General features: G+C 37.3%; 1 protein-coding gene across 1 annotated transcript; it reads left to right on the top strand.

Annotated features, from left to right (window-relative positions):
- Nucleotides 1-8,236: 8,236 nt before the first annotated feature.
- Nucleotides 8,237-11,026, top strand: LOC125238947 (chorion class A protein PC292-like). Its single transcript, XM_048146446.1, has 3 exons — nt 8,237-8,299; nt 9,274-9,510; nt 10,769-11,026. The coding sequence occupies exons 1-3, from the start codon at nt 8,252-8,254 to the stop codon at nt 10,946-10,948; spliced, it is 465 nt and encodes a 154-aa protein (XP_048002403.1). The 5' UTR covers nt 8,237-8,251; the 3' UTR covers nt 10,949-11,026.
- The last annotated feature ends 331 nt before the right edge of the window (nt 11,027-11,357 follow it).

The raw sequence follows: 11,357 nt of genomic DNA, 5'->3' as shown, positions 1-11,357 counted from the left end.
GAATAAGGGTTTGCTAACATTGTTTTTTGATAATATTTATATTTTCGGAAATAATCGCTAAGGAAAAAAAGTGCGTCCCCCCCCCTCTAACTTTTGAACCATATGTTTAAAAAATATGAAAAAAATCACAAAAGTAGAACTTTATAAAGACTTTCTAGGAAAATTGTTTTGAACTTGATAGGTTCAGTAGTTTTTGAGAAAAATACGGAAAACTACGGAACCCTACACTGAGCGTGGCCCGACACGCTCTTGGCCGGTTTGTTAATCTTCTTGTACTATCAATAGTACAAAACAATGTGTCTGTTTCACATCTCGCAATGCTTGTATATTATATGCCTTTTATACAGTGTCTTTAATGGGCATTTTCACGATAAGAATAAAATAATTCCTGCTCATAATCACGAGCCCTTTCAATGCTACAAGGTGAAAAAAAGTGTCCCAATTTTTAATTTAATTTTTCCACTTCAGTTACAAAGTAAGTACTGAAATAAATAATGACTATTGAGTACAGTACAGTATATTAATAACCTAACCACAAAATTAAAATTTTGAAAAAACCCCCGACCGCGACATAGTGGACCGATTTTCATGAAACATGGCTAAGAACACTCCCGACTAACTCAGCTTTCAAACAAAAAAAAATAAATCAAAATCGGTTCATCCGTTCGGGAGCTACGATGCCACAGATAGACACACACACACAGACAGACAAACAGACAGACGGACAAACAGACAGACAGACAGACACGTCAAACTTATAACACCCCTTCGTTTTTGCGTCGGGGGTTAAAAAAATAAATCACAAAGTAAGCAAAAACAATAACATTTTGCGATCACTTCTTTGTCCCTTGTTTTTCTGAGTACGAAAAACATATACTTAAAATTGTCAAATAATATATATAGCGGTATGCGATTACTGATTAGTAATAAGAATAAGAAATGTATTAAATTACTTTTAAGTAGTTTTGAATGATTCACTTTTTTTTTTACATTAGACCATATTAGACTTATATTGACCGGGATAAAGACCTTGATTACCTTTTTGATTTACGCCGAGCTCCTGATATTTCGACGCAGTTGCATGCAACATGATCACGAATAATTTTTAAGAAAAAAAAACCGGCCAAGAGCGTGTCGGGCCACGCTCAGTGTAGGGTTCCGTAGTTTTCCGTACTTTTCTCAAAAACTACTAAACCTATCAAGTTGAAAACAATTTTCCTAGAAAGTCTTTATAAAGTTCTACTTTTGTGATTTTTTTCATATTTTTTAAACATATGGTTCAAAAGTTAGAGGGGGGGACACACTTTTTTCCTTTAGTAAATATTAATATTATCAAAAAACGATTTTAATAACCCTTATTCGTTTTTAAATACCTATCAAACAATATATCACACGTTGGGGTTGGAATGAAAAAAAAATCTGTCCCCACTTTACATGTAGGGGGGGTACCCTAACAAAACATTTTTTTTCACTTTTTATTTTACCACTTTGTCGGCGTGATTGATATACATATTGGTACCAAATTTCAGCTTTCTAGTGCTAACGGTCACTGAGATTATCCGCGGACGGACGGACGGACGGACGGACGGACGGACGGACGGACGGACGGACGGACGGACGGACGGACAGACATGGCGAAACTATAAGGGTCCGAAGTTGACTACGGAACCCTAAAAACCGCCGCCTTTGGGGTTCTGGTGAAAGCTACTTGCGAATGTTGGATTATGTAGAAATGTGTAGGTATTTTTTAAAACTGCTTTATACACTTTAATTATTTGATGGCAACACAAATTAATATACGTATACCGTTAAGGTTTTTAGGGTTTAAGTGTTAAGGCGTAAGTGCATGCTGTTCTTATAAAAATACCAAAGTCACTATAAGCGTGCCTTTCAGATTTGAGGAGTTCCCGCGATTTCTCCAGGATCTCATCATCAGAACTGGGTTCTGAGAAAAATGGGACCAATCTGTATGCATATATATTCAATCAAAAAAAAATCAAAATCGGTCCAGTAATGACGGAGATATCGTGGAACAAACATTAAAAAAAACATACAGACAAATTAAAAACCACCTTCCTTGAGAGATTTGAGGCGGCGAATCAAAACACTGAAGAAGGCGGCTGGATGTCAAACGCTGCGTAGACAGCGCGCGATCTACCCTCCTTCGCGCGCCGGCTGGGTTCACTTTCAGCGAACGCATCGCGGTCAATATAATATATACATACGTCTAAAAAATTTATAATTTTATTAATGACTCACGGTCACGACGACTGGTCTGGCTCAGTCGGTAGTGACCCTGCCTGCTGAGCCGCGGTCCCAGGTTCGAATCCCGGTAAGGGCATTTATTTGTGTGATGAGCACAGATATTTGTTCCTGAGTCATGGATGTTTTCTGTGTATATATAAGTATGTATTTATCTATTTAAGTATGTATATCGTCGCTTAGCACCCATAGTACAAGCTTTGCTTAGTTTGGGGCTAAGTTGATCTGTGTAAGGTGTCCCCCAATATTTATTTATTTATTTAATATGTAATAAACGTAATAAACTCTCGATAAACGCTCGTTGACAGTTGTCATTGACTGACATCGCAACAAACTCAAAAACATCTCTTAATTAATGGTGATACTAATCAATTCCAGGTGTGGTTAATTAATCGCCCGTATAAAGCTTACACACTGTATAACTAATAAAAAATAACAACGTGAATATGAATCACGATATTTTAATTTTACGTTTATGGAAAGAAATAAAAATAAATTGTAGTATAGCAATGAAATTTTGATAGCACAATTGAACCCATATCCCACAGTCGACTTTTGCTACACCCATAGGTGGGGAGGAAAGGGAGTGGTTCTTAACCCACACGGACGATCAGTAAGGTAGATGTAAATAAATTCAATACATACATACATTATAAACTGAAATAGATACCACACACTAAAGAAAAAGCGATCAAGCCCACTGGTCGCGAAGCCGGGAATCGAACCCGGGTCTCCCCTCGCGCCTCGCCCCGCCCGCGCGGCCCTCTAATTAGTGGTTGACACCTATGACAGACTGTTATAAGACATGTGCGAAAACGGTTGTGCTTCTGTGATGAAGTGTGGACCCCAGCCAATCCTGCCTGCAGTTCCTGACTCCCGGAGAGAAGGTTAGTGCATGTCTTTGACCACCTTGACAGATTTTTGTATTTCTATTTTGCCCCCTCTTGTCCGTTCATAAACAGGCCATATTCTTAGCTTGATATGTTTTAAAATTTATACTGACCGGGATATAGACCGTGATTACCTTTTTGATTTTTGTCGAGCTCCCGATATTTCGCCGCAGTTGCATGCATCATGATCACGGAAAACTGACGAAGGCGGGTGGATGTTAGAGGCGTTTGTGGTGGGCGGCTGACGTGCTCAAACCATTACACCACCCCGACCGCCGAGGTACCCGTCGAAATTTCTCTAGTGTATGTTATCTCTGAAGGCTAGCGCCTCTGACCAGGGCGAGCAATTTGTGCTTGCACCTCCTATATGAATCCTTTTGCAGGATTACGATATAGCGAGAGAGATGGTGCTGCCATTTATCGACGTAGGGAACAAATCAAATTATTTTATAAAATATTTTTTGATTTGTTTTTTTTTAGTAGTAACACTACTATACCTATATAAAAAATATACATACATAGATACCTACATACATTATTATAAATGGGAAAATATGTGTGTCTGTTTATTAATCGGTCTTTTAACGCAAAACCAGAGATTATGGATTTAGTAGATATATCCATCCCATACAAAAAAATAGACATAAATCTTTAAAAGAATATAATGAATTTTAGGACTCGTAAGGTCATGCATGTACCACATTGAAAGTTAGTCTAGATATATTATTATCGACAATTATAAACCGACAACAGATGTTGCTTTATATTATAATTAATAAATTCCTTATTCCTTCAAGTTAACGGAATTCAATAAAAACCGGCCAAGAGCGTGTCGGGCCACGCTCAGTGTAGGGTTCCGTAGTTTTCCGTATTTTTCTCAGAAACTACTGAACCTATCAAGTTCAAAACAATTTTTCTAGAAAGTCTTTATAGTGTTCTACTTTTGTGATTTTTTTTCATATTTTTTAAACATATGGTTCAAAAGTTAGAGGGGGGGGGGGACGCACTTTTTTTTCCTTTAGGAGCGATTATTTACGAAAATATTAATATTATCAAAAAACGATCTTTGTAAACCCTTATTAATTTTTAAATACCTATCCAAAAATATATCACACGTTGGGGTTGGAATGAAAAAAAATATCAGCCCCCACTTTACATGTAGGGGGGGTACCCTAATAAAACATTTTTTCGATTTTTTATTTTTGCACTTTGTTGGCGTGATTGATATACATATTGGTACCAAATTTCAGGTTTCTAGTGCTAACGGTCACTGAGATTAACCGCGGACGGACGGACGGACAGACAGACATGACGAAACTATAAGGGTTCCTAGTTGACTACGGAACCCTAAAAACAGGGTGTATAAAAACGTGTATCCAATTTTCCTCTTTAATGTTTGGCAGGTTTGGCTCATTTTCCTAAGAACGTAAACAAGCAGTTTGTAAACTTTCGGGTAGTTCGGGTAACTCTTTTAACCAACCAAATGCCAGAAAAATGCCTTGTTGCCATCGATTATTTGTAGATTGGCGTTATTAAGTGTCACTTTCGAGCCATAAATCTGTCAAAAGTGACACTTAACTACAAGTATAATCGAAAGCTACAAGACATTTTTTTGTGGCGCCATCTATGTGTGGTGTAGTGTATGCGCGTTCTTAGGCGGTCGCATTTTAATGTATGGGATGTATGATCTTCTTGTCCACACAATCATCACTCGTAGATTAGAATGGTACATGGAGAAAGGTGGCTATTTTTCAGAAGAAACAGTGGGCTTCAGGAGATCCCGTTCTTGCATGGACAATTTAACTAGGTTAGTTTCAAGAATACAAGACGCATATACTAACGGATTTGTCACAGTTGGTTGTTTTATCGACATAGACAGTGCCTATAATAATGTTAACTTAACTAGCCTTCTAAATACTCTGGATAACTTGGGAGTAGGCAGTCTGATCTGTAAATATTTATGGGAATTTCTTCACTCACGTAAATTGACTATTGAGATGACAGGCCAAGATCCGTTAACTCGAGTTACGGGAACTGGTTTGGCACAGGGGGACCCATTGTCCCCGTTGCTTTTTAATATAGCTACGATAAACGTCTGTAAAGAAATAAGAAAGGGATTTGTGTCACAATACGCGGATGACTTTGTACTCTATGCTAGCGACAAAAGTGTGACTGATGCAGCTAACATTGTTCAGAATTCGTTAACCTTATTAAATAACACCGTAAAAGAATTAGGCTTGAATATTTCGCATAGGAAACCAAAGGTTTGTGTGTTTACAAGAGGTCATCCTAGAAATATAGATAAATATACAGTTAACTTACACATAGATAATAACAGGGTACAACAAGTAGACAGCGTGAAATATTTAGGTATGTGGTTAGACCGGAGCTTAAAGTGGGGCAGACATATAAATGAAACACGTGATAAAACTCAAAAATTTCTTAATATCTTTAAGGTCTTAGCGGGGTCAAAATGGGGTATTCACCCTACACACCTCAGGCGTTTATATATATCAATTATACGCAGTAGATTTGACTACGGATGTTTTCTTTACGATGTAAGCATTAAAAGTCACCTATGTAAGCTGAACAGAGTACAAAATCAGGCTATGCGGGTAATAGGGGGCTTTATACGCAGTACTCCAATCCATGTCATGGAAAGTGAACTATGCCTGGTGCCACTTACACTTCGTAGGAAATATCTGGCTGCCAAATTTTATCTAAGAGCTAAATCATTCGAAAATAATGTCACTTTGCAGGTTATAGAAGAATTAAGTCGGTCTTGCCAAAATATGTACTGGAGAAGGAAAAAAATACCGTTGCTGATTGAAATCAGTCTTCAATATTGTAAATATCCAATTCAATCTCACAATAAATTACATATGTACTTGTTAACTGATTGGATTAGCAAATATGATTTGTCGGCTAATATCAATGTGTTTGTTGACGGTTTAGAGTCTGCAAAAAAACAATTAAGTAGGACAAATATATATGATTTATGTGGTAAATTCTTGTCAAGTAGGTATGACTCACATTATACTATTTTTACTGATGGATCCAAGGAGAAGAAGGGATGCGGGGCGGCTTTCTATGACTCTCAGGCTAATGTAAATGTTAGATTTCATATAAACACTGATATATCAATAATGCACTGTGAACTTGTCGCTATAGCAGAAGCCTTATCATATTTAGAAACTATAAGCCACGACAAATTCGTAATTTTATCAGATGCCAAAAGTGCCCTGTCACATTTGGCTCGGTTACCCTCGACTGGTCGAGGGCATCCGATAGCCTTCACTATCCTTGAATCAATCTGTAAATTTCGAGCACTAAACAGAGACGTAGCCATCCAATGGATACCCTCTCACGTCGGTATTACGGGGAACGAGGAAGCTGACCGGGCGGCGAAGCTAGCGATTACTGATGGTATACCGTATAACTGCTTACCGAAGTCAAAATTAGGTGTACACAAATTTGGAAAGAATATTTTGATGAAATATCTCTCACAAAAGGTATTTGGTATAAAACAATACAATGTCAGCCTCCACGATCCCCGTGGTTCGAGAAGGGTCGTCTTAATAGAAGAGATGTGATATCACTCCTCAGGCTTCGTTCCGGACACATTCCAACGAACAAATTCAAATACCTAATGGGTTTGACTAATTCACCAAATTGTCCAGAATGTGATTGTATAGAAGATGTTCAACATGTGCTAATGGAATGTGTCCGCAACGAGACCGAGCGACGCGGGTTGACTAGTCTAATTTCAAGGAATGTAGGTAGTTGTAACAGCGTTTTGGCGTCGCCGCTGTCCGATGACGCCAGGGCACTGTGCAAACTTTATTTAAAAATATAGTTATAATTTAGCATAAGGTAGATTTAAACGGGGGTGACATAATCACTGCGTGATAAAACCCCTTTCAAATTAAATAAAGATTTAAAAAAAAAAAATGTAGGGGGGGTACCCTAATAAAACATTTTTTCGATTTTTTATTTTTGCACTTTGTTGGCGTGATTGATATACATATTGGTACCAAATTTCAGGTTTCTAGTGCTAACGGTCACTGAGATTAACCGCGGACGGACGGACGGACAGACAGACATGACGAAACTATAAGGGTTCCTAGTTGACTACGGAACCCTAAAAACAGGGTGTATAAAAACGTGTATCCAATTTTCCTCTTTAATGTTTGGCAGGTTTGGCTCATTTTCCTAAGAACGTAAACAAGCAGTTTGTAAACTTTCGGGTAGTTCGGGTAACTCTTTTAACCAACCAAATGCCAGAAAAATGCCTTGTTTGTAGATTGGCGTTATTAAGTGTCACTTTCGAGCCATAAATCTATGTCAAAAGTGACACTTAACTATAAGTATAATCGAAAGCTACAAGACATTTTTTTGTGGCGCCATCTATGTGTGGTGTAGTGTATGCGCGTTCTCAGGCGGTCGCATTTTAATGTATGGGATGTATGATCTTCTTATATTTAATCTATGATGTCACTGTTGTGACACAGGCCACTGTGTTAATAAGGGTCTCATGCTAGACGTGACGGGAAGTGTCAATTTCTAAAGAAAGTGTCGCATTGGCCCCTTCTAGCATGATACACTAATTATGACTTGCACTATACAATAACCTAACCAAAAAATTAAAATTTTGAAAAAACCCCCGACCGCGACATAGTGGACCGATTTTCATGAAACATGGCTAAGAACACTCCCGACCAACTCAGCTCTCAAACAAAAAAAATCTAAATCGGTTCATCCGTTCGGGAGCTACGATGCCACAGACAGACACACACACACAGACAGACAAACAGACAGACACGTCAAACTTTTCAAAACACGTCGTTTTCGCGTCGGGGGTTAAAAAAGACCTATTTCAAATACAATATCTTTATTTATCATATTATCTGCGTTAACAAATAAATTTTATCACCATTGCCCCACATTATCACTAATATTTATCGATAAACTAATTATATTATTATGTAAAATTTTAAAAAATGCAATAACGTGTTATGCAAAGTCTCAAATATAAAACTATATATATAACACATACGAAGGTTTTCGCATAGTCGTTATTTTTGGCTGATTCGTTCAAAATGTCGATTAATAAGTTATCTATTTGTGTTGTCGCTTGCTTATTACAGGTAATTTAATACTTTTATTATCTAATACTAAAACATAAATAAATCTGTAAGTATGTATGTTCCGTTACAAGAAATATAGGTATATTAGTCTCGATTTTTTTACAACACACGTAAAATAAACACACGATTGCGAGTTAAAATGAAAATAATTATTTTTATTGTAGAAAATATAAAATAAAAAACCGGCCAAGAGCGTGTCGGGCCACGCTCAGTGTAGGGTTCCGTAGTTTTTCGTATTTTTCTCAAAAACTACTCAACCTATCAAGTTCAAAACAATTTTTCTAGAAAGTCTTTATAAAGTTCTACTTTTGTGATTTTTTTCATATTTTTTAAACATATGGTTCAAAAGTCAAGAGGGGGGGGACGCACTTTTTTTTCCTTTAGGAGTGATTATTTCCGAAAATATTAATATTATCTAAAAACGATCTTAGTAAACCCTTATTCATTTTTAAATACCTATCCAAAAATATATCACACATTGGGGTTGGAATGAAAAAAAATATCAGCCCCCACTTTACATGTAAGGGCCCCCACAACATTTTTTTCCACTTTTTATTTTTGCACTTTGTTGGCGTGATTGATATACATATTGGTACTAAATTTCAGCTTTCTAGTGCTTAAGGTTACTGAAATTATCCGCGGACGGACGGACGGACGGACGGACAGACAGACAGAGATGGCGAAACTATAAGGGTTCCTAGTTGACTACGGAACCCTAAAAAAGATTTTTTTTTTTTTTTCAAAAAGTACTAATATAAATATTAAAAATACATCACTAGACAACTTTTTATTAAATTCCTTATGTTATAATGAGAATAATGTTAACTATAGGTACAAACATACCGAAACGCTTTTTTCTTGAATTTTCTTAGTGCAATTTTTATAAAAACTACAGAAAAACAGTGTCAGGACATCAGTTTCATACCATAAACTATTGAAGCAAAACTACCTATTTCAATTTTTTTTTATTTCAGCATGCTCTTTGCCAAACTGTCCTCTCCCTAAACAACTGCGGTTGCCAATCGCAACCCCAAGGCCTAAACCTCGGGAACTTAGGCCTCGCTGTTGGCAACCCCACTTTCTCGATCAGTAACCCCAACTGCAACTGTAATGGCGGCCTGTCGCTAGGCAACGCTGGCAATGGCATCAATCTGGGCAGCCTAGGTGCGCCGAATTTCAATTTTGGAAATAATTGCAACAATGTTGTGCAGGTACGTATTTAAATTTAAGGGTAACCTAACCACAAAAATTAAAATTTTGAAAAAACCCCGACCGCGACATACTAGACCGATTTTCATAAAACATGGCTAAGAACACTCCCGACTAACTTAGCTTTCAAACAAAAAAAACTAAATCGAAATCGGTTCATCCGTTCGGGAGCTACGATGCCACAGACAGACACACAGACAGACACAGACAGACAGACAGACAGACACACACACAGACAGACACGTCAAACTTATAACACCCCGTCGTTTTTGCGTCGGGGGTTAGAAATATAATTATATATTTCTAGCAGATCATCCGATACCTAATTACCCACGTATGCTTACTACGCATACCTATTATAGATGTGAGAATAATTAAATTAAATTAAATATCATTTATTTCAGCTGTTTAGTTACCTCTTCTTAACTCAAAATTTTTTAACCTATACTATATTCTATTTTTATACTAACTTGAAACATTATTGTGAATTATGCTAGATTATCTAAATTTGTAATGATGTGCAGCTGTTTGTTACCTCTTCTTAAGCTCAAAATTTTAACATTTTTTAACGTTAAATTTTAGATTAAAACCCTTTGTAGAACCAAAAAACAGATGTAACGAAAAGATACCTATTATTTACAATAGATCTTACATGCAGCAGCACACTTGATCTTTAGTGCGTTTTCACATTATCCGATCCGATATCAGGATGTAGGACCGATATCCCATATATTGAAGCCGATTTGATTTATGCATTTGAAATACTTCCAACATCCGATATCGGATCGGATAATGTGAAAACGTACTTAGGCTCGGGTGCAACCCGACATTCAAGCGCACGAAACACACTTATAAACTAGCTTTTGCCCGCGGCTTCGCTCGCGTTAGAAAGAGACAAAAAGTATCCTATATCACTCTCCATCCCTTCAACTATCTCCACTTAAAAAATCACGTCAACTCGTCGCTCTGTTTTGCCGTGAAAGACGGACAAACAAACAGACACTCATTTTCCCATTTATAATATTAATATGCAATGTTACAGTTTCGTTTTCTTTCAACCCCTTATTTGCCAAGAGTGGCACTGAAGCTTTAGTGGTTTCATGTGTTTTGCGCCTACCCCTTTATGGGATACAGGCGTGATTGTATGTATGTAATATTAATATGGATATGCATCTGTGCAGTCTGTGCACTTGACCCTATAGGACTTAGCGACCCGACGTTCAAGGGCGCCTCACACTTACCAATAACTTTATTTTTCAGGGCACCAGCGAGCAATGCGGATACGGCGACGTTGCCATCGTAGGCTCACTGCCAGTCCAAGGCCCTACTGCCGTGTGTGGCAATGTGCCAGTCATTGGCTACGTAGTATTCGAGGGCGACGTGCCAGCAGGTGGCTTGGTGTCCGTCGTCGACCCCTGCGGCTGCCAATGCAATCAGTAAAATCAAATATGTCATTTTGATATTTTTGGCGATTTGTTTTGATTTTTTTTATGTTTCAAATAAATCATAATGTTGTAATTGTTGTTTAAATCTTCTCCAGTAACTTTCCTACTGTAGCTTTCATATTAATTGCTATGTTTAATCTTTACAAATTAAATTAAAACGTATGGACAAAATGCTTGAACGATAAAAATCGCAGAACAGAAAACTGTCAAATGTCAATGTCATTGTCAAAGCAACTTTTTTCTGACGACCGTCGGAATGTAGGCACAGGAAGTATTTCTAATCTCTCTCATCTATTAAGTTATTTTGAATTTTCTCAAGAATATTATTATTTTTATTTTTGTCAGCAAACCCTAATCTACATTTTTATTAGAGATGGGACGAATACAGACTTTGCCGAATACGA

This window comes from Leguminivora glycinivorella, chromosome 24 (assembly GCF_023078275.1).
Source record: "Leguminivora glycinivorella isolate SPB_JAAS2020 chromosome 24, LegGlyc_1.1, whole genome shotgun sequence".
Taxonomy (NCBI): Eukaryota; Metazoa; Arthropoda; class Insecta; order Lepidoptera; family Tortricidae; genus Leguminivora; species Leguminivora glycinivorella.
This window is presented reverse-complemented; position numbering and strand designations above follow the sequence as displayed.

Bases quoted from the DNA above. Each gene is read 5' to 3' on its own strand.
- LOC125238947 (XM_048146446.1), top strand. From the start codon at position 8,252: ATGTCGATTAATAAGTTATCTATTTGTGTTGTCGCTTGCTTATTACAG. The intron at 8,300-9,273 runs GTAATTTAATAC...TTTTTATTTCAG, and splicing joins TTGTCGCTTGCTTATTACAG to CATGCTCTTTGCCAAACTGT. The intron at 9,511-10,768 runs GTACGTATTTAA...TTTATTTTTCAG, and splicing joins ATTGCAACAATGTTGTGCAG to GGCACCAGCGAGCAATGCGG.